Here is a 23,472-nt window from a genome sequence, read left to right as displayed (position 1 = left end):
TTTTTTCTCCCTCACTCACACATTTCGGAAGCTGTGGATAGCGATGCTGGAGCCAGTATAAGCTCCAGATAATGACCCTAAGTACCGATTATGAAAATGACATAACAGATTTCTCCAAGCGGCCCCTGTGTCATATCACTGATGCAGTGCTTCTCTGTTCAATGTGGTAATTTTCATGACTCATGGTGCGTAAGATTTCTGGCCACTAAGGGGCAGAAGAACATCAAAACAAGCTGACAAACACACAGACACTTCCTTAGCTTCAATAACTGTCATGGCTAAGGTGTTAGCACACAGTTACCTGCTTAAATATCATCCAGGGAGCAGCATTAGCATTCACATAGTGTTGTTTCAGCATAACTGACAAAACTAAATCCAATATTCACTTTCCTTTTAGCTCTGTTTTGGTCTCAACCAACCTCTGAGAAATATATCTGCTTGTTTAACGTTAGCTGCGAAATGTTCAACTATCTCCGAGAGCTAGTCGCTAGCTGTGTCTGCCTGCTTTTTGTTGCTGAGTAGATTGTATTCAGTGGGTTTATTAAAAATGATGCGAACAATTCGACTAAACTGTAAAGAATCTATGCACTAAAACCAAGAATAATTAGCTTAAAAGGCTAAAAGGCAACACAAAGCTACAAGTGTGTATGTGTTAATCCTTTGTGATTTTGTCACACTGCATATTGGATTTATTGATTAATGCAGGTTAAATGTTGATTTAATCCTTAAAGGCAACGGAAAGAATATTCGCTATATCCTTGTTTGCCAAACGCATTTAAAAATCGACCACATTTTTGGGCTATGCTAGGTTAGAATTATAAAGCTGAGCTCGCCTGTCACAAGTTAAGGGTAGGCTATAGACGACATTTGTTGTCCATTTAAGTAATTCGAAATTGTCAGTGTGTCATCATCAATTGAGATAAGCTCAGCAGCAGAGGTTACATTTTCAAACCAGGAGAGGGAGTCTAACCACCAAAACAGTATTGATCTTTTCGGTTTTTACCAGTTTTGCTGACAATAATTATACTACTGATGGGACTCTCCATACACAGAAGGGTATTTTATGCAGTATACAGTTAACAGCTTAAAAAACACGTTTTTGAGTGTGTATTACCAGCTGTTTTGTGTGAGAAGTACTAACATGTTGGTCTTTGTGTCTTACAGGCAAAGTGAAAGAAGTGAAGAAAGCATTGACGGGGTCCCCACATGGGAGAAGAAGTGCTGCCTCATCAACATTTTGGACAAACTCTCATGTCCTCAAACACAAACTGCTAAATCCAAGGAGCTAAAAAAAGAAAAAGCCAACCGCTGGCTCCAGAAAGTGGACAGATTTTAAAGTAAAAACACGGCTGGAGAGGGGGAGGGTTGTATGGGTGCCAAATCCCCAGCCACACACACCGCATCTCCTCGACCTACACCCGCCGCCGCCTCCCTCCTCTTCCTCCCTCCATCTCCTCGTCCTCCTCCTCTGTTTTTCTCTTATTCTCCCTCGTTCTCTCTCATGGGAGTGACATAGAGACCTTCGCTTGGTCTGCTGCCCCGCGCCTTCCCCGCCTCACCGTGGATACGGGGGCGTCCAGGCAGTGATGTCGTGGAAGAGGAACTACTTTGCGTCGGGTGGCGGAGCAGTAGGCGGGGTGCAGGGGCTGGTGACCCCGAGAACCATGACCTCTATCGCACCCAGCAAAGGCCTGAGCAACGAGCCGGGACAGAACAGCTGCTTCCTCAACAGCGCTCTGCAGGTCAGTCGGATAAACACACGCAGTACACAAGTATTAGGGGAGTAACATGTTTTTCATGGAGTATTTTACGACTGTGTAGCGCTCTTCACTGGCCTCAACCAAACCAATTATCAGAAAAGTGTCGCACTCTGGTCCAAAGGCCACAAATATTTTGGCATGTTTTATTATTATTGTTAGCAAAACTTTATGGCCATTTATATATAAAAACTGAAAAAGTTAAATTAAACTAAAACTAGCAAAAAGCCTGAAAACGAACTAAAACAATACAAAGATGAAGAAACCAGTTTTTAGAGAAATCAGATATTGAATATGACTTAATTAGATTTTATGTCACTTTAACCAATTACTTATTATTATTACTTATTATAATCTATCTCCTAAAACTGGACAGATGTGGTAAAAAAAAACGGCACAATTTCTAGACTGATTACCTGATCAGCGTGTGAATACTCTTGTGTTAAACCTGAAAATTGTCATTTTAATGTTGTATCAGTGTTTCATTTCAAATCCAACGTACTGGAAAAATGTGTAACTTTAGTGGCACTTAATAATGCACCCTGCCATGCAAAATATACATAAAAATGAACAATGTCAGTGCTCTGCCAGAATTATTGTGCTTTATAGTGACCGCAATAATATTTCCTGTGAAGTGGCAATAATGACAGAAGCTGTGTCCTTGATACTCTTCACGCTTGTATTCTAAGACGATTTTAAAAAGTTGTTTCATCCTCTCAATGTAGAATTTTTTTTTCTGCAGTAAATTGATATTTAAGCCCGACAGGGATGAGATCAGGGGCCACATTAACGGGTTGTTTGCGTGTGTCGGCGGGTTTTGGCAGCGCTGCCGGTCTGGCTTCAGCGTGGACATCCAGTCTGTGTGTGGAGATGCTTACACTGCGCTGCTACTGCTGCATCTCCTCTCTCTCTTTACACACACACAACTCTCCTCCCTCCTCCCAAGACCTCCAGCTGGCACAAACTTACCTTCTGTACATACACACACACACACACACACACACACACACACACACACACACACACACACACACACACACACACACACACACACACACACATAAATGTCTCTTGACTACTGGCTTGAAAGAGAGAGAGAGGCAGTAAGCTGAGGAGGGAGGGGGATGATGGGGCAGAAGCTTAGGGAGAGTTGAAGAGCGCGGAGGGATAGACTAGAAGAAGAAAAGTTGCTGAAGGACAAGAAGAGAAGAAAGAGGGATGAGGAGTATGCAGTATGAAAAGACTGAGGAGAAGACTAAAGGGGATACTGTCGGGAGAAAGAGTGGAACTAAAGAGTCTGATAAGGTAGGGGGCAAAAAGGGAAAAAAAACAGTGTTTGCGGTGAAAGGAGATAGATGAAATGACATTGTGAAGGACATAAGGTATATTTCTGTGAGAAAATGCCTCAATAAAGACATGCAAAAGCAGCTTCAATGGGGAGAGAAGTGGGCCATTTCAAGGACACGCACACACAAGTGCACAAAGAGGGGAGAGGGATGTTTAACAGGACACAGATAAGTGAGGATAAACTGAATGTTAAAGTACTGAGATGCTCGTTGGCTGTTTCACTGTGTATTTCTAGGTGTGTGTGTGTGTGTGTGTGTGTGTGTTCCCGTTTGCTCATATTATCTTGTTAGATTTAAAGCGTGCGTAGGTGAAGAATAAGGGGTCAAAGTTTAGGTTCACAACAGACTACACTGGCAATTCAGCTGCATCTATCATTGATCGTTTGTCTTTTTTAATCATTTACCAATTTGTTTCTTTGGTCTTAAATAGTGAACATCCAGCACATTTTCCCAGAGCTCACGCAGATGTCTTGAAATTGCTTGATTTGTGTGGCCAACAGTCCGAAACCCAAAGATTTTCAATATAAAGTGATACAGAATTACTCATTAATCAGTTCAAAATTTGCTCTCAACGAATGTGCTGCAGTTTGCTGTTCATTGCACTCATTGATAGTGAAATACTCTTTGCTGCCTTCTGGCACCCATGGGCCCATTGGGCAAGGCACTTAACCCCCCGCTGCTGCAGTGGAGCTGCTGGGCAGCAATAGCAGCAGCAATAGCAGCGGTGGTTGTTTTGTGTGCACGTGTGAAATTTAATGAGGGAGAAGGAAGGTGCTGTGAGGTAAAGTGTATGAACACGCTCAGCAACTTTTCTCTGTGTAAACACGGTGTAAAAATAAAATAGCTAAAGGAGTTATAGGCTTTGATGAAGCAGAAACACATGGGTCCACACATCCAGCAGAGTGTGTGTGTGTGCATGTGTGTGTGTGAGATGCACAGTAAGGAAGAAATATTTATTATCAGCAAGAATTCCTCGTTCATTTGTACTCACATTTTGCCATGGTAAAGGGTTACCAAAACTTAATTGTAAGTTAAGGCCTGCATCATCAATGTATCTATATATATGTATTTAATTATTAAAAGTAAAAAACAACAACATTCCCTTTGAGAATAATCCAGTCAGCGATTACGTTTACCATCACAGTGTAATTAGGAAAACTATTGAGTAATATAGAAGCGTAATTTGTAGGAGACCGGATTGCGCTGCAGCTGGAGGAATGCCAATAAAACACTGACATTTTCCAGCCAAATACCTTATTTAAGTATTTCTGCTGATGGTGTTCTTTACATTAGTGTGCTGCTTGGATTGTTTTACTCTTCTGTTAGGCCTCCCAATGGGTTCGAGCAGCAGGATTTAGCAGGAAGAGGAGGTAATAGGAGACTGGAACAGGAGGAGCAGGAGGAGGTCGAGGAGGGCAGGAATCAACCAACACAGTCAGGAACAGCAGTGTGAGGCAGGTAGAGCAGATTATGAGAAGGAGAGCTTGTTGGAACAGAAAGATACCTTTATTGTGTCAGTTAAATACAATTGCTGGCAAAAAAAAAGTGCCTTCAACAATTTTGTGGTTGTATTTGTGCACGGATACCATTTTTGCAACAGCAGCTATTAGAAATACTGGATGCCAGTTTAATGAGGCTGCATAATAAGTGGTTTACAAGTCATAACTAATTGATTTCTTTATGTGTAATAACTTATTTATTTATGCTTACTGTTCAGTAAGACGTTCATTATGTCATGTTAAATATAGTTGTTTATCAGGGAGAACAAAATCTATTTATTAACAGAAATGATTGGCTTTTGCTACTTCAGACCATTAAAAAAAGCTACTAATTAATACTTAATAACTCTTTATAACTGATGCATTTTAACAACACTGAGGCTACATGTTAGTTAAGCTTTAATTATTCAGGGAGTATTAGAGAAGTCCTAAAATCATATATACAACACACAACAACTCAAAAATACTGTGTATTATTACTGTATGCATATATATTTAAGAAGAACTTCAAAGTGAGACTTTGTCTCACTTTGAAGATCAATTAACAGAAAGATCAATTAACACATTCCTTTTTTACTGTGTCGCGTGTGTGTTTAAGGAGGGACAAACACATTGCATTTCCTGTTGCTCCTTCACAATAAGAGCCAACCTGTGTTTTAACAGTTGAACGCTTTTAATGCAGAGCAGCAGGAATGCCTGTTTGCATTAGCAGTCATTTTATGGTGTAAAAGGAATGAACAGTAAAGGCGGATATGAGATTAAATGAGCTGGATTTCATGCCTGCAAGGGAATTTGTTATTTATTTTAGATTTCTTTCATCCAACTTTTTCCAGGATAGTCCCATGGAGATTTAAAATACCTATGGCCAAGACAGCAGCATAGCAGCTTCACACATAAAAGCACAAATAGTGAATGGCAGACTCCGCTATTAAAACTATTTAGAGAGATAATTATGAATGTAAAGACATTGAATTACTACAGCACAGAAAAGCAGCCTTTATCTCGCATTAAAAATGGGGTTTTGTTTCATGAAAATCTGAAGGATTGTAACTTTAAATATCTTGGCAGCTTAGATAGCACGGCCTTAAAAATTAAAGCATAAAAATGACCTCGAAACTCTAGTATTTTATCTCGCAATCTACTTTTTGACTTCACAAAGAAGGAGAGAACCAAGACCACCACAGCCAATCAAATACGGGCGTTTCTGCCTCCGGCTTCATTGCTCAGATTTGTCTGTGACTTCAATTACATTGTCAACGAGCAGCTTAAAACACGGGCTGATGCGGCTAATTTCTATCCCGTGTATGTTTCCATCACTTTGTATGTTCGCTAGTTATACTGTTTCTTTTCTCTGAGATGCTTCTGCAGATAAACCGAGAGAAGTTAAAAAGGGGAGGGGAGGGGAGGGAAAACCAAATGACACAAATGGGAGACGAACAGAGGAAGAGATAGAGGGGTGTGTTTGGAGGAGGATAAAAAGACGGATAGATAGATACGGATGAGGAGAGATGGGCATGGACAGTAGTGTGCCCTCCTTGTGGCTGCTGCAGTGCTGTGCAGGGAGCCGATTCATCACGACCAAATAAACTACAGAGAGAGGAGAGAAAGAGAGAGGGGGGGGGGGGGGGGGGGAAAGGTAGAACGCATACACTAGCGTCAGCATGCAGCCTGGCATCCTCCGCCCCCTTTTTCCTCCACCTATCGCTCTATCCTTAACACACACACACACACACACACGTTGCAGACTTGTATTATTGTGGTTTTTGTGTGCGTGCATGTAGATCTACAACTGTATGTGCATTCTGTAGGTGTGTGAGTGCGCTGCAGTCGAAGCCTAAGGGACAGTGTTGTGTCAATATTATCTTTCAGGATGCTGAATGAATGCACTAAGAGCTCTTTCCTCTAATTAAGCACTAGAGAGAGAGAGAGAGCGAGAAGGACACAAGGAGACCTGAATCATGCAGACCACTTCTCTACTAGTTCTCATGGCGCTCCTCCTCGTTTCTTTTTGCTTTGCGCTGGTCGTTTTTCTGTCCGTCTGTCCCACTGAATCCCTCCCTCTGACTCTTTTTGTTGCTGGAAATATACAAAGTACGCACTCAGTGGGAGCTGCTGGGAAAAACGATTAGCTGGATGTGGCTGAAAGCCACACAGAGCTGCGGACTTGAGTTTTGATTCTGTGCAACCATCTCACATTTCAGGGAGCTTTGTTTTTTAACGCTACATGGAGAGTTTATTTTTACCCTAAATCTATACATGTGAGTTACTGAGCATCCAAAGTCAGACAAAGCATCAGAATAAAGTCACGAATAAAGGATTGCAGCATCATTTCTCACATATGCAAATGAAATCAATCGAGAACTGAACTGAAAGCAGCAGCTTCACCAGTTATTCTGACAGTAACGTCTGACATCCGACATCCAGATAATCTAGATGAGTGGTTTTTTACAAAAATAACTTTTCCTTCCAAATCTTTCCATCGCCCTCTCTGTCAGTCGCTATTCCTGACTGCTGCTCACCCAGAAAGCATGTTTCGTGAGCTGTCCACCAACAGCCAACCGTGAGCTGTCATGTCAATAATCTTCGCTACGGCATAACTGCATATTTAACAGGGTTGTTTAAATTGGTGATTACAGTGTTTAGTGCTTACTTCTGTTGCAAAACACAATTTCATATTGCCTGGTTTTTGTTTAGTGAAACATTATTACAACGATATTATAAAAAGACAGGAATGAGCAAATCATGTGGCCCCCTTGGCCCGTGTTTAAGGCACCCCACGGTGCCGTGACACCCATTTTAGGAACCACTGATCTAGATACAGATCGCTGTTTTTGGAAATGAGACTTTTTGATTAGTTTGCCAGTGGGCTGAAAAAGATACTAATAACTCAAACAAGATCCTGGTTTTCAAAAAAAAAAAAAAGCATCTTGTAAAAATGATTAAGAAAGTTAAAATATGAATTATTACAAGTAGAGTCTGGACTGTCCTCCCTCTTCCGATATTGCGATACATTGCCTTTGATATACAGTACATCCCATTCAGAATCACCCAGTTCATCACCCACTTTATCTCCTTTTCCTCTGTCTGTAAATGCGTGTTCTGTCTCTCAGGTTCTGTGGCATCTCGACATCTTCCGCAGAAGCTTTCGCCAGCTGACCACACACAAGTGCATGGAGGACTCGTGTATCTTCTGCGCTTTAAAGGTAAAAACACTCTGGCTTTGTACTCTAATGGCTTGTGGAGGTCTTAGGTTTTAAGCAGCGACAATTACTCTGGTGTGTTGGCCGTGCTGTTTTCTTTCCTTCTGCTTAACACACAAACATTGTTGCCTGAAATGTAAACCAGGTTTACTGAAGCGATGTACTTATGTGAGGCACAAGTACTTTGCTTGAGTGTTTCCCCTTTGGGAGACTTTCAGTCTTTCAGAGGGAGACAGAGTACTGCATTCATCAGACTAGAACAACATGATACAAAACCTTATGAACTCATATGACATATATGTTTTGTTGTTTTCTCTTCTCTTCTTCTGTCTATTATTTTGTGGTTGTACCCGGCTGCAGGAGAGACCGATCCCCTAATAAACACAGCACTGGAGATTCTTGCAGGGGGTTATGTAACCACCGCAATACCTTTTACGAGACAAAAGAGCATTTGCAAACAAAAGGAAGACCAGCTTCATTTGTACACTTCCAACAGTGAATATAGAACTATCATGATACCTGTGACGTTACTTTTTTACTGTTTTCCCTCCTTCTTTGTTCTGTGCTTTACTTTGTAACCTCGTTTCATCATTTCTTAACATCTTCCCTTCTATTTTCCCCTTTTTCTGTCCTTCCGTTCTTGCTTCCTTCTTTTTGTCCTTCTTTCCCCATCACTGTATACTTTCCTTTCCTTTGTCGAATGACTCTTCTCTTCTTCACAAGAAGTACTTTTTTTCTAATTACTTGATAAGTTACTTGTTTACTTTTAAACACTTTGAATGCAGGACTTTAAGTTGTGATACCGTAGTTTTTTCTCTGCAGTGTTGCTTCTTCTTCGTTGTCCTCCATCGTGTAAAACACACCACGTACTTTGCACCAGACGCTTTTTCCCCAGTAAAGAGCTGCCTTACAATAAAAGTTGAGAAACACAGCAATATAGCTTTTATAACGTAGTTTCAGGTTGAATCACCGTTGTGTTTCCTGCGGCTGCTGATAGAAAGTAACCGAACAGAAGATGAACATGGTGAAACCCTCGTAATGAACGAGCCTTATGCAGCTCTGCTCCAGCCATTTGTTGCATCGATGATGACAAATATGTGTCTGAGTGAAGGGAAGTGTTGTGTGTAAGGTGCTGTAGTGTTTGTGTGTGTGTAGCGTCGTTGTGTGTTCTACACGCTGTTCTGTCTCCAGCGCTTCTCTGTAATTAATTGGCTGACTGAAAGCGCTGAGCTAGCACAGCCCACGCTGGGATGCCACACACACACACACACACACACACACACACACACACACACACACACACCTACGTATGCACATACATCTTACTTGAATGCTGCACATGTTAGGCTGCTACACACATGCACCTTGAGGTGCTCATAAATCTCTTACCACGCTGGGATACCACACACACACACACACACACACACACACACACACACACACACACACACACACAGAGGCTTGTGGGTGTGTTGTGTGTGCGTCGGCCGTCGGTGTACAAATCAAAGGTATCGTCACCATGTTCACACTTTCCTGTCAGTTTTCATTAACCGTCCTGCCGCCGTCTCTCCTTTGTCAGAAACAGATGTAACGTTGTCCTTACAGTCTGTTCGTAGCCGCGGTCCCAGCGGCAAAGCAGATAAAAGTCTGAGAATAACTGGACGAGACCACCAAATGAACTTTAATGGCGTGTTAAGTTTTCAAACAATCCGTTTTAGATAACCTAAAGAGATGAATGATGATCGTGGGTTCTTTTATTTTGGAGGGATTGTGTGTGGATTTGGGTTTATCTGCAGCAGATAAAGACGCGCTGCCTTTCTAGTAAACATAAGTTCAGAGGCTGCCTGCGGCTATCCCTCTAGAAATCACTGCAACACTTTATCTCTCTCAACAGCAAAGCACGCATACACACACACATGCACAGACGCAGATACCTGCACACACACACACACACACACACACACACACACACACACACACACACACACACACACACACACACACACAGACAATAAATAGGAAGAGAGAAGAAGGAAAGGGAGAGAGGAGGAAGTGGGAGAGAAGAAAAGAGAAAGATGAATGAAGGTGGGAGTTGGTGTAGATTGTTCTTGTCTTCACACTTGGACCAGTGCATGCACACACACCCACACCTCCCTCTCTTATTCACTCTGCCTGCTGCCTCCCTCCCTCCTTCCTCTCCTCCCTCCCTCCCTCCTTCTCTCTCTCTGTAGGGTATATTCCCCCTCCATTCTCCTTGGCGCATTGCTGCAGTCAGCATAGCCACCATAACACATACACACACACGCACACACACACACACATAGACACACACACCCTATTGCTTGTACGGTCTCTTTTTCCTCTTCTCTCTTTCTCTGTTTCTCTTTCTCCCTCCCTCTCTTCCCCCTTCCTCCCTCTCTCCCTCACACACACCTACACACACTCCCTGCCAGTACGACTGCATTACCTTTCCCATTGCCAAATCTCAGCTTGCACACACTCATTCTATTGCTTTATAACATTTTCTCCCCCATCTGATCGCGGCTGTCTTGCTTCAAAAATATCACATATGGGTTCTACATTCTTTTGAAATAACCAAAAACGTAAGGAGTGGAAATTAAACTAGATCATGGTTCGTGTAAAAAATATTGAGGTAGTATAGCTTGCGTAAATGAACAACAACCAGCTTTAGGAGACTTTCTCACGTAAAGTTACCCAACAAGCGCAACAACGTTGTGTATGAAAGTTTGGGTAACAAGCGTAAAGTCAGCGTTTCTGGTTTCACATGGGACAAGAACAGCGATCTCCTAAGTGAAAGTCCTGTGATTGTTTGACCTGTCCCCTCCTACCCACTCTTAGTGGACTTTCTTGCTTGTTGTACTCGTTATTATACCACGTACTACGTTTCCTGCTCTGGGACACGAACAGACAAACTGTGTTAAAATATCTTCAGCGTTTCTCCATCTTCAGGACACAGAGCGACTCCTGGTTTTCAGTGCAGCCATCTCTAATCAGTGATTGAATTACCGCTGGGACGGAGAACCAGCCGAGCACCAACCACTGCTCCGACACGTCATGCTGGCTTGTGTTCATTTCTGTTTTGGGCTGTTTTTAGTGTGGGTCAAAAATAGTCGCTCGGGTTTTGCTTTTTTCCAGCCGAGAATTCTTACCCAAAAAAAAAATTAGGTCATTTTTGTCCGTTGGCAATCTAGAGAAAGTTGTCCCTGGTTCTATCTCTCCCTCTTTAGACGTCTGCAGCTCTCTTCAGTCCATAAGTTACTCTCACTGCCGCTGCTTGAACTCGGTGCTACTTTTTATAATCATGTTTACTGTATTTAAAACACAGGTTCATCTGGATCAACCCGCATGAGCCACAGAGTCATTTACAAGACTGTGTCGTCTGGTACTTCAGTACTACTAAAGGTTATACTGCTATTACTGCGACTACTGCCACTATTTATGACAGTAATGATAACTAAAAAGTATTGAGCTCATACCTCCTCCAGGAAGACAACACAATAACCTAATGGTGTCATTTTTACAACAATTGTAGATAAAAGTGCACAAAGTGAAAGTCCTGCTCTTTTGGAGAAATTCTTAACCCTGTGCAGGAATATTAGACTTCTTTACCAGAATGATTTGTGCGAATTTCAAGTGTGTTACTTATTTTGCTTTGAGTCGATATCTGCACCTCTCAAACTAATTGAATTCTAGTTGCACAATGCTTTTTTATATTTTAACCCGATCCCTTGAGCCAGGGATGTTGCTGTTCGTGGTTTGTTATCTTTTTTGTGGATAGTTTTACCTCCTCAGGCACAAAAACTTCTAACACCTGTGAGCCGATCGGTTTACCAGCAGACGTTGCTTCATTCTAATAGGTCAAAAAAACGTTGGGAACCAGTGGTTTTAGAAATATGAGCAGAAATGTGAAATGCTAAATAAGCACATGTGGAAGTAAGTACTGCAAAGACCAAATTTCTCAAATGTGTATCATGAAGTTTTTAAAGATATCCTGTTCTCAAACAGGAGATACAAATAGGACCGACAAGGGTCATTATAATAACACTTGCTGTAAGGCTGTCAATCATCTGGACCTGCATGGAGGCAAACCGTGTAAAGCAGCTCTGTCCTCTCCAAACCGACTGATCCTCCTCTCACGGCTCTGCCCTCGAAACACACTTCAGTGGCCTAGCTTTCTCTCCGAGCCCCCTGCAACAGTTGGATTCGGTTTCTACTTTGCTGCTACAAAGCACTCGGAGAGCTGTTTTTTTTGCCAGAGAAAAGTGCACTACAAATGCCATCTATTATTGATATGGTCTGATATTGAGGCCAGCTGTGATGTGAGGCTTGGCCGCGGTGTTTGTATTGGTCTGGTCTGGGTTTGTTGTGCAGCACTTTGGTTCCTGACAAGTTGACAACTGGCTCCACTGGTTCTGTTTTACGGGTCAGTTTACAGAACACGGAATACGGGAGAAATGTGTTGAGAGGGATTCGTTTCAGTCTGAGAGACGTAAATACACATAAATAAACATGAGTGCACGGACTCTAACAATTTTCAAAGCATTTAACAAAGCATTTATGGCATCAGTGAAATAAATAATTAATATGTTTCTATACATGTGTGTGTGTGTGTGTGTGTGTGTGTGTGTTTGCAGAGTATCTTTGCTCAGTTCCAGTTCAGCAGTGAGCGTGTGCTGCCATCAGATGCACTGCGGAGCGCTCTGGCCAAGACTTTCCAAGACGAACAACGCTTTCAGCTGGGTATCATGGACGACGCCGCTGAGTGCTTCGTGAGTCTGATACACCACACACACACACACACACACACACACACGCACACACGCATATACGAGGAAAAGGTGAGGAGTTGCCTAAAGGCTTATCTGAGTGAGTGTCTGAGGAACTCCCATCTTCACTGCAGTCAGAAATGTTCGGGGGATACCCAGTTCAGCAGCCTGCCAAGCAACTTTTTGTGTGTGACTGTGTGTTTGTTAGGCAGCAATTTATGTTTGTAGGTTTATTTCACTGTTTTATGGTGCGAGGTGTTCCTTGTTAGTTCGTCCACCTCTTCTTCCTTTGAGCTGGTGCACAGGCTCTATTTTAAAGCTACTACGAGGAACTCTCATTTTGTGTTGATTTTGGCGGTCCCTGTGGACAAAAGAGTCCCTTTAGGAAATCTCTTGTTTTAATGCAGCAGGTGTCTGACAATTTCCCCTGCTCAGTCCTGGTTCTGGTTCTCCCGTAACTCCCTTCCCTCCAGCAGCGTGGTGTCGGCGTTGACTCCCAGCGGTGGGAAGCTCTGCTCCTGCAGGTCAAAGGCGGCAGCGACGCTTGATCTGGGTTTGTCCACGGTCTGTTGGTTGCTGCCGGAGGTCCTGCTGGGGTCTGAGATGAAGGACTTTCTGTTGAATGATTTCCTGGGATTTCATCGGAATCCGACCCGGTGGCACTGATTACAATAATTTCCACATTGTGACTTCACAAGCAAAGATCTTCACATTAGTTTTATTCAACAATGAGTGCTGCATTTTTCAAATAGCAGGTGTCTCATTTTGGAATAATTCTTCTCATTTATAGAAGGGGGAAATCAAGACAATAAAACGCTATTAGTCACAGTTCTATTATTGTATTATGTCTTTGCACTTCCTCATCGTCTTCCTCTCTTCAGCTCTTCAGTTTGCTTTCTCTGCCTCTTTCTTTACACATAAAGCCCGTCACTGTGTGTGTGTGTGTGTGTGTGTGTGTGCATGGTCTGCGCTGTCTGATCGATTGGTAGTAAATGTGTTCAGTCAGGGAATCCGTCTGCTTCTTATGAAATATAGATGCTACTGCCACGGTCAGATTAACAGGAGCACCAACAGAGAGGAACGATCAAGCACACACACACACACACACACACACACACACACACACACACACACACACACACACTGCACATATGTATACAATACAAACAAGCAACTATGCCAACTAACCACACAACACACACACATGAATTGATGTCTCTTTTGCTTTATGTGTGTCTCAGGAGAATCTTCTGATGCGTATCCACTTCCACATCAGCGCGGAGAGTAGAGAGGACATCTGCACAGCCAAACACTGTATACCACACCAGAAGTTTGCCATGACTCTGTTCGAACAGGTAGGACGTCGTTCGGTCCCGCTGTCACTTTCAATGGCTGCCGCATGGTTCACATTTGGAGCTGTAATTTAAAAAATGAAGAACTGTCCGCACAAACATTTGAAAAACGAAGCTGAGGACGTGTTTGTGTTCGCAGTGTGTGTGTAACAGCTGTGGCGCCACGTCGGACCCCTTGCCCTTCATTCAGATGGTTCATTACATCTCCACTACATCCCTCTGGTAAGACCAGACCCCCACACACACACACACACACACACACACACACACACCCACACCCACACACACACACACACTGCAGTAAATCTGGCAGCAAGCTGAGGCTGGGTGGCAGTAAAGGAAGGTACAGTGTGTTCTCTTCTTCCTCGCATGGGTCACTGCTGAACACTGAACTGTGAGCACACACATGCGCACGCACACAATATGCACACCCACACACACACACGTGTATGTTCCTACATATGCGAGAGCAGGTGAGCTCGTGCATAATGTCTCTCCCATGTTCATGTGGATGTCGTCAGCGCAGGTAAATCCACACACAGGAGAAGCATCCTCCGAGCTGTTACACAAAACTCCCACACGCTCCGAGTCAATGAAATAAGGAAACGGGGGGAAGTAATCAATCAGCTGTTTGATTCAGTAGACCCAGGGGGCCACATAAATCTATAAGTGGAACAGTGGGTCGGAAAGGTGAACGAGAGGGAAATAAGAGGATATATCACTCCATATGCCTTTTGGAAATGGAACGCGGCAGAGGAAATAGAGGGGTGAATGGGGGGCAAAAGTACAAATAAACACTGTGTGTCAAGGTAGTTGTGGGGCGCAGCGGTGCCAGCGCTCTGTGTTTGTGCCTGTTAGCACTGCCAAGCTATTTTTACCCTTAGTGGAGCCTGTTGTTTACAGTCGAGATAGACAAACATACGAAAGCCAACATGAGTAAGAGGGCAAGCAAAAAGACAAACCAACATTTCTGGTTCACGCACATTCAGACAAAAGTACACAGAAGTGTGTTTGTCGCTGGTGTGTTCTTCTTCTTTTACGTTCTTTTAGCCTGGCATCTTCCCGTGCATTTAAAGAGGAGAGGACGAGCGAGAGGTTGAAATCGAGGGAGAGAGAAAGAAAGTATAGAAGAGGTTGAGTTCATTTCGGGCTAATGGAATGGGTGAGAGGACGGGAGGAGAGGGGGGAGGAGGAGGAGGAGAGATTTGGATGTTTTAAAAAAAATCGTTATTCTTAAAGGAATACTTCACCAGTAAAAAAACAAAACAATGCTGATTCATTGCACACATAATCCCACACGTGGTACTGAGCTGCACACAGGCTCGCACAAGTCCTTTTGGTGTTCACGGATGATAATAATGTATATTTGAGTTTGTCCTTCAGAGGACAATTGTACTTAAAAAAGGGATAAATGCAGCTCAGTGTGAAAGTTATTATGGTAGTTGTAGATAATCTATATAATAATGCTTCGGTACTGTTATTGCCCCCTGTAGGGAAATTAACGTTTAGCACGACTACTTTAGGAAGGTCAAAGATCATAATCCGTCACCGGGGAGTCAGAGTGAATCTTTTTCACAGTCTTAATGACTGTTTACTCTGGACTCTAGATTTTCTTTTCTTTATTAAAGCAGATGAGAAAAACCCTGCGGGACTGACTCAGAGTCAGTGTAGATATGTATGTGTGTGTGTGTGTGTGTGTGAATGGCTGCCTTAGCAATACGCAGGGCCAGTTGAACAACACACTGTGGAATTAATAGATTTTCTACAGATTTTCTACCAAAAACAACAAGAGGAAATGAAACAATCGCCTGCAAATTACCGCACAGACCACAAAGCAGACAAACTCGACACGTTTAAAGAATGGAAACAGTGTTTCTGGTGGCCACAAATCACATTTGGGCTTCACAATAGATGTTTTCTTCTGTTCACAAAAGCTCTCCTCCCGGGAAGCATGCACATTCACTGCGTTCATCGTTCTGTTGTCGTTGTTTTTGTGTGTGATCCAATGCTGCAGTAACCAGGCGGTGAGGATGCTGGAGTGCAGAGAGAAAGCCACACCGGACATGTTTGGAGAACTGCTCCGCAACGCCAGCAACATGGGAGACCTGCGCAACTGCCCTGTGAGAGCACACACACACACACACACACACACACACACACACACACACGCGTAACACACAGACGCACGTTTCGATGCACACACAGTACACTCAGCAACTTCATACTGTTAACTTCAGAATGAGAGTATAAAAAGTATTTTATATATTAAAAGAAGAGGGGGGAAAAAAACAAATAATGATGTGAAAAGCAGGGTGAAAATCAGGTTATAAAAATATAATTCGCAGCGTAACCACTTTGGTGGTTTCATCACTTCTTGCTTGCTTTTCTCCCTTATTTTTCTTGGTGGGTCTACGTTACATAATCAGCAGCTCGTTTGCATTTTCGTCCCATTTTTCTCTTCGCTTTCTATAACCGAACGCATTTCATGACTTCTCCTCATGACCTCCTTAACAGTAAAAGGTAATGATCATCATCGCCTCGCAGATGAACACGAGAGATTGTTTGTCGTGGGGGAAAAAGTCATTTTAAAATGCTCATTTGAGAAAAATATGTGGGTATTTTTGGGTGAAAAAAAAAAGAAAAAGACGAGCCTCAAATGTGTTGTTGTGTGCTGCATTGAAGAGAGATTACAGTAAGAGAGAGAGAGAGAGAGAGAGAGAGAGAGAGGGGGGAACGTGTATGATGCCTTTGTTCTGCAGGTTTGTGTGTTGTGCTGCCACATGGGAAAATGCTGCTGCTGAATAGATCCAGCTTGGCCCCGCTCTCTGCCAAAGTGTCCGCACAAAGAGCCTTCTCAGCTGCCCCTCTCTCCACACAGCGGCACCACCACAACCGCCGCCGCGGCTCACACATACCGTTAGCTTATTCTCGGCCCAAGCGTTGACGTTGTGTGTGTGTGTGTGTGTGTGTGTGCAGTCCTGCGGGAGTCACACGAACCTGCCTTCTGTTTATCTTCCATCACTTGCAGCGCTGATCTTTTGTTAATACCACGCCGGGCTTTGCTCAAACAAAGTGATGGTATTTGGACGGGAGCGAGGCTGCTGGAGGAAACTGTAGGTGCCAGACTGATGATAGGAGAGGATGTTTGCTTGGTGCCAAAGAGTTGACAGAGGATGATTAATTGAAGTCCTGAATAGACGGTTTTTAGTGTTTTGAAATATGCTAAAATGAATTGAATTAATTGAATATATAGAAGGTGTAGTCGAATCATTTTTCAAATCTTTTCCCATGTTAAAAATAGATAATCAGGCTAAACCGCTGGCTTGTTCACAGCCTGACTCATTAACTGCTTTTGTTTCTTGCCCCATCAGACTTTGTTGTAGCCATGTTGGCATTTTCCCAGATGCCATGTTATCATGACTAATGGAAATGATGGGCAAAACTGGAAAAATAACACCCGAGTTGTAATAAACTGGGATTAACTTTGAAGTATAGTGAATGTGTGGATGTATTTTCTTCAGCAATCCCACATCTGCCTCCTCAGCTGTCAAGTCACTGATAAAAGTGGGATTGTCTCTTTGTTTCGCTGCAGTATCGAGTCTAAGAGGAAGCACAAGCAAAGACATTCCCCTAAAGTTGTTTCATTTTGTTCTGAAGAATGCCACGATCAGCATTCTGCAAACCTACAGTATCCTTTGACCAGCAGCACTATTATATAACTCACTCTCTCCTGGAAAGGTCTGCATAGCCACAGCAACAGCAACAACAGCAACAACAAAAAGAAAGAAATCTTTGCATATACCATTCAGAGAGGAGACTGCACCGATCAATGTTGCACTATGAAGCAGAGCGAATCTGTTTGTACGATCATTTGATGAATGATGTTGTCAGCGGCTGTTCCCAGCAGTGAGTGCGGCGCAGAGAGCCAACCGAGGCTGTGTGTGTCCCGTCGATGTGTCCTGAGCTAACACGCAGCCCGGGTGTCTCAGCGCTGTGCTGTTTGGCTGCTGCTCCCTGGCTTTATGTTTGTGTCCCTTCCTGAGAATTTAGAAGCGGACCCTGGCAAAATACCTTCCTGCCGTCTCCGGTGCCAGCGCGAGACAGCACGCCGCCCACGAAGGGGAGAGCTCTGTGTGTGCTTGTGCATAAGTGTGTGTGTGCGTGCGCGCGAGTGTTGTGTTTGGCAAAGTGTCTGGTTGCCAGGGTGTTCTCAGGCTGTTTCCGAGCCCGCTCTGCCAGCGCTGCGTGCATGCTTGAGTGTGTGCATGTGTGTGCATGTGTGTGCTCTTTTGAGTGTATGTGTGTGTGTGTGTGGCCAGCTCTGTGGTGGGTCATGACTCAAAGGAAGGATTCAGAACAGGCGGTTCTGAACTCAACAGAAGGCTCGAGAGACAAATAAAACTCAGCACAGCGCTTCTTCCCCTGTCGTTCTCTCTTACAATCCCCCCATCATCTTGTTTTTTTTCTCCTGCCTTTTATCTCTGCCTCTCGTTCTCCTACTGTTCAGTTTATCCCCGTGTGTAACTGCGTGCGTGCCCATGTATTCATCACTGCCAAATAAAGGGATGGTTTTAGCGATGATAACGCAGGACGAATAAACCTGTTTGATCACACGCTCTCCCTTTTTTTATTTCTCTACCTCCCTCCCTCCCTCCTGCCATCCCAGAGTAACTGTGGGGAGGTGTTGCGTATCCGCCGGGTGCTGATGAACTCACCGGAGATCGTGTCCATCGGGCTGGTGTGGGACTCAGACCACTCTGACCTGGCGGAGGACGTCATACACAGCCTGGGGACCTGCCTGCGTCTGGGAGATGTAAGGGGATCACACACACATTACACACGCACATTACCGCTGTCATTACAACACATTAACATATGTTATGTACGCCTATGTGAGCCAAGCGCGCACGCCCACATAAATACAGACGCAAGACTCTAAATGTGTTTGTGAAAATAACTTTTTGTAGAGCGCGTGCCAATGAGATATTTATGGTGGTGATTGCACCGTCAGTGCCTCGGGGAGCTCATGAGACTTCCCATGGATGTGCCAGATTTATAGCTTATCTGGTGGCAGGATTGTGGGGAGGTCGTGTGGTCCACCACTATGGTCGAGATTGAGATGTTTCGACACATATTGGATGGATTGCCATTAAATAGCATTCATGTTTCACTGACTTTGGTGATCCTCTGACTTTTAAGTTAGCGCCACCATCAGGCTAAATGACCATTACCTCACCCATTGGTTGGTGGACTACGAATGTGAAGCCTCGAGTTCGTCATTTTGGCCGTCACCATCTTGGTTTTTTGGAACCAGAAGTGACACGAGAGGGTGAAACAACAGAAGACATTTTTAAGCGCCCAAAATGTTAACAGAGTAACATATAAATATGTATATATGTATATAATACAATATAATCGTAGCGGCATGCCAATCTCTAGGCCACACACTAAAGCATACTCCGCTTTATTGTCTATTTGACTAAATTATGAAATGAACATCATGCTGTGTTGAAGAAGACTTGAAACTAACGATTGAAATCATAAACTCATGTTTACAATATTTACAGAGGTGTTAAATAATAAATAACAATATAGAATAATAAATATCTGATGGATTGCCATGAAATTTGGTACAAACATTCGTGGTTTTAGCAGTTGCTATTAGAGACTGAAATCTATGTGATTCTTTTTGCTGTAATCTTTTCTGTCCAAAACTTCTAGAACATTTGCTACTTCGTCCTGCTCATCTGTTCTCACGATTCATTCGTACCCCTTGACTCGGCTCTTTTGTTTAGCCGCGATGTCAAAGGCCAATAAAAAACTGAAATATTAAATAAACGATACCAGAAAGACACGTGTAAATGCAACACTGTGCAACACTCAAATACACTCTCGACATGCGCTTCAGAGCCCAGTAAACTGAACCAATACCATTCCAGCTCACTCTGAAAAACAACACATTATAACACATTTCCCCACCTGACTTCCGTTATTCTCATGTAGCTGCTGCTTTCACACCTCACACGTGTCCGACCCCTGATACTCCGTGTCGCGACTGAGTAATGTTGATGCATTCCAAGGCAACTGTAACATCTCCAGCCGCATTCTGAAGCGATATCTATGAATAATGGATAAGTGAATATGTGTTACAGTGAGTCAAGTCCTTTCCTCTACAGCCTGCTGCTGTTTCCCTCCTTTTCATCCCGCTCCTGTGAGATGAAGCTAGTTGTCAGATACGAATCTGAGGCACAATCTGTCGCATTCTCTGCTTTTGTTTAGTCGTTGAAATCAGACAAAGTGAATCCATCTGCCTCCTGTATCTCTCCTCCTCTTCCACTGCTTTCACTTTCTCTCTTTGTCTGTCCTCTGCATCTGCTTTCTCTCCGGGTTTGCTTCCCCATTACTCTTTCATGTTCTTTCTCTCCTTAGATTAGATCATTTTAGTGCTGAAACGATTAGTCTATTGCAATTAATAGATGACATCATGTCTTTTATCAAGCAGAAATGCTGGAAACTTGCTGGTTCAAACTGATCAGATATGAGGATTTGCTGTTTTTCTTTGATTTGTATCGTTGTAAATTTAATATCTTTGAGTTTTTTTGATTGTTGGTCTGATATTTTATTTTCTGCTATTTTGTAGACAAAAGACTAATTGATTAAAAGCAGTTATCAACTAGAAAAGAACTCGCAGTAGAGTGCAGCTCTCCGCCAGGTGTGTCTGCAAAGACCACTGCTGTAATGTTAAATGAATGAAGCAGATTTTTCACTCGCACGTCTCACACAACAGATTCACGCTCACTTTAATCAACGCAGCTGTCTGCACCGGCTCCGTGCAGCTGAACTGCAGTTCACTGTGTATTAGCCCGGTTAGCTGTTAGCTCCAAAACACACTGTAGTACACCCACCGGCTGCTAACATCTAAGTAGTATAAAACAGCCAATAAAATATGTTTTTTAAAAAGTGTGAGTCAGTGTAACCGAGAGGTCCTTGAGCATACAGTCGCAAAAAAATATTAGGCTGACGGGTCCAGCAGTGCGCAGGATTAGCCGTGGACAGCCATTACTTTCTTAAACCAACACCTTCAGTACTTTACTTTGCATTGATCTGTGTATGTAACACCTGCAAATTGTATTACTGTGAGATCTGTGCATCCCATCTGTATGAAGAGCTGCAGTATATGTGCATCACTGTGCAGTATGTGCTGCATACAGTGAGAGAGTACAGTGTGTGAAGGATTACTGCATGCAGCATACTGTATAGGTGACCAAAAATGTGCTTGTATTCACATTAACTCCCCCTATCTCTATCTCCCTCCCCTACCTCTCTTCCCTGCATCCCCCCCCTCCCTCCCTGTCTCCTCTCCCTCCCCTCTCTACCTCTCTCTCTCCCTCTCTCTCCCTCTGTAGTTGTTCTACCGTGTGACAGAGGAGAGGGCTCGCCAGGCGGAGCTCTACTTGGTGGGCATGGTGTGCTACTACGGCAAGCACTACTCCACCTTCTTCTTCCAGACCAAGATACGCAAGTGGATGTACTTCGACGACGCCCACGTCAAAGAGGTGAGACACAGTGTGGAGTCTGCATGCTGCAACGCGGGCAGGGTGTGCGGTGCTGCACAGTATCCGCTGCATCTCCAGTTGTGCCCGTGAGAGCAGCAGTGACAACAACTACGCCGTGTGTGTGAGTTCATGTGATGCATGGTCAGCGGGGGCGGCTTGAGATGGAGTATGTGCTGGAGGTCTAATCCCTGTCTTTGTTCAATCGTAGCACGTCTTGTGTTGTGATACTTCATGATTCAAACAGGAGCTATCCTCCGTAAGGCTGGGAAATGATATACACTTTGCAGTGACTGAGCCGACGGAGGCCCGGTTTGTTTGTGCCAAAAGTGTGATTTATAGTAATACTATATGTCCTTGACACTTTTATCAGGCACTGTGCACACTGTCGGTCATATTAGGCCATTGAGCGAATGGAAGAATGGGATAATATGATATCAAGAAGTACCTACAGCAGCACAATGTGTGTTTGACCTTCTAGTTATCGTGGGATATGTTCTATCTTAATATGGATAGATTTACTTTCTCTTTGTGTGTGTGTTTGTGTGTGTGTGTGGGGGGGGTTATATGTATGTTCATGCGTGTCTTTGTGTGTGTTGCCCTGCTGCTCCTCCAGATCGGCCCTAAGTGGAAGGACGTGGTGTCTCGCTGTATCAAAGGCCACTATCAGCCCCTGCTGCTGCTCTACGCTGACCCCCGTGGGACGCCGGTGATACTGCAGGAGAGCGCCAACCCCTGTACCAGCTCCAACCCACAGCTGGAGCTGCAGCACTGCAGCAGCAAGGCTGGTTACGACAGCGAAGACTCAGGTACAGCAAAGATGCCACACTCTGCTACGGATCAGATTACTGAGTGTTTATCATCGGGGGGGGGGGGAGGCAGGCATTGTTTCAGCTTTAAAGCTCTGACTTTCAACCCTGTAATCCAACTTCAGCCTCTGTATACTGCAGAGCCTGAACTTATTTCCCTGATTTTGACTGTAACCATATGGGGATGCAGGATTAACTGAAAGGTCATCTCCCTTTCTCTTGTTCAGGTCGGGAGCCGTCCATATCCAGCGATACTCGTACCGACTCTTCGACGGAGAGCTCGAGTCACCGCGCCTCCCGCAGCCGATCCCTCCACCAGTCCACGGGCAGCCACCTCTCCAGCGAATCCCAGACCACGGTGGTCTGTAATCACGACACCGGCACACCGCCGCACGGTGCTGACGCCGGAGGTAATACTGCATTTGAGTCCAGGGGCAAAGTTACTGATACAAGTTACCTATGCTCACAGAGTAAAGCTGCACCTTTGGTAAAAACACTCTTACAGCTTCGAACAACTGCAAATACACAAGTGACTGCAGTGTTTTCAGAGAAAGTACTAAACTGCGGAACTTGTCCGAGGAACAAGTAAGAGCAAACAGTGGTAATGAAGTGAGTTGTTTGTGCTTCGTCCCTGCAGACTCTTTAGGTTATCCGCCTTGTTACTGGTTATTCTCATGTTTACTTGCACTGCTGCCTACATAATTGGCCCCTGTGGGATAAATGAAAATGTTATTGGGTTTACTTTTTCTGTCTTTCTCTCCCACGTTCAGAGTCAGCAGTGGAGGGTCCTCCCCGCCCTCCCTCTCCTCCTCTGCAGGAGACGGCCGTCTTCCTCCTCTCCTCCCGCCGGCCACTCACCTCCTCCTCCTCCTCCTCTCGTCCCCTGTCCTCCTCCTCTTCGTCAGGAGTTGGGGGCTGTGAGGGCGGGGCTGGGGGACCCCACTGGGAGGATGAAAGCACCAGCAGTGAGAGCAAGTCCAGGTACTGCGCCACTGAGACACACGAACACATCAACTTTAGGCACCCTGCCTTTTGAATTCCCATTCAAACCGTGTAAAGTTGCATTTCATATATTTTTTTTATTATTTTATTTTCTGACTATTTACATAAGCAAAGATCAGTACACCTTGCAGTTAATAAGTGAGAAGTCCTCTACCTTATGCAAACAG

General features: G+C 44.0%; 1 protein-coding gene across 1 annotated transcript in view; it reads left to right on the top strand.

Annotated features, from left to right (window-relative positions):
* Positions 1-1,586: 1,586 nt before the first annotated feature.
* Positions 1,587-23,472, top strand: part of LOC142951304 (ubiquitin carboxyl-terminal hydrolase 54-like) — a 33,974-nt gene continuing 12,088 nt past the window's right edge. Inside the window, exons 1-11 of the mRNA XM_076092801.1 lie at positions 1,587-1,742; positions 7,713-7,805; positions 12,458-12,592; positions 13,831-13,944; positions 14,081-14,163; positions 15,956-16,061; positions 18,608-18,754; positions 21,348-21,497; positions 22,111-22,303; positions 22,531-22,713; positions 23,209-23,284. Coding sequence (XP_075948916.1) covers positions 1,587-1,742; positions 7,713-7,805; positions 12,458-12,592; positions 13,831-13,944; positions 14,081-14,163; positions 15,956-16,061; positions 18,608-18,754; positions 21,348-21,497; positions 22,111-22,303; positions 22,531-22,713; positions 23,209-23,284 — 1,436 coding nt within the window. The remainder of the gene's footprint in view (positions 1,743-7,712; positions 7,806-12,457; positions 12,593-13,830; positions 13,945-14,080; positions 14,164-15,955; positions 16,062-18,607; positions 18,755-21,347; positions 21,498-22,110; positions 22,304-22,530; positions 22,714-23,208; positions 23,285-23,472) is intronic.

The sequence above is a fragment of the Anarhichas minor genome, unplaced genomic scaffold (genome assembly GCF_050575085.1).
Source record: "Anarhichas minor isolate MPS153535 unplaced genomic scaffold, ASM5057508v1 ptg000017l, whole genome shotgun sequence".
NCBI lineage: Eukaryota > Metazoa > Chordata > Actinopteri > Perciformes > Anarhichadidae > Anarhichas > Anarhichas minor.
Note: the sequence above shows the minus strand (reverse complement) of the source record. Positions and strands in the feature narration are given on the sequence as shown.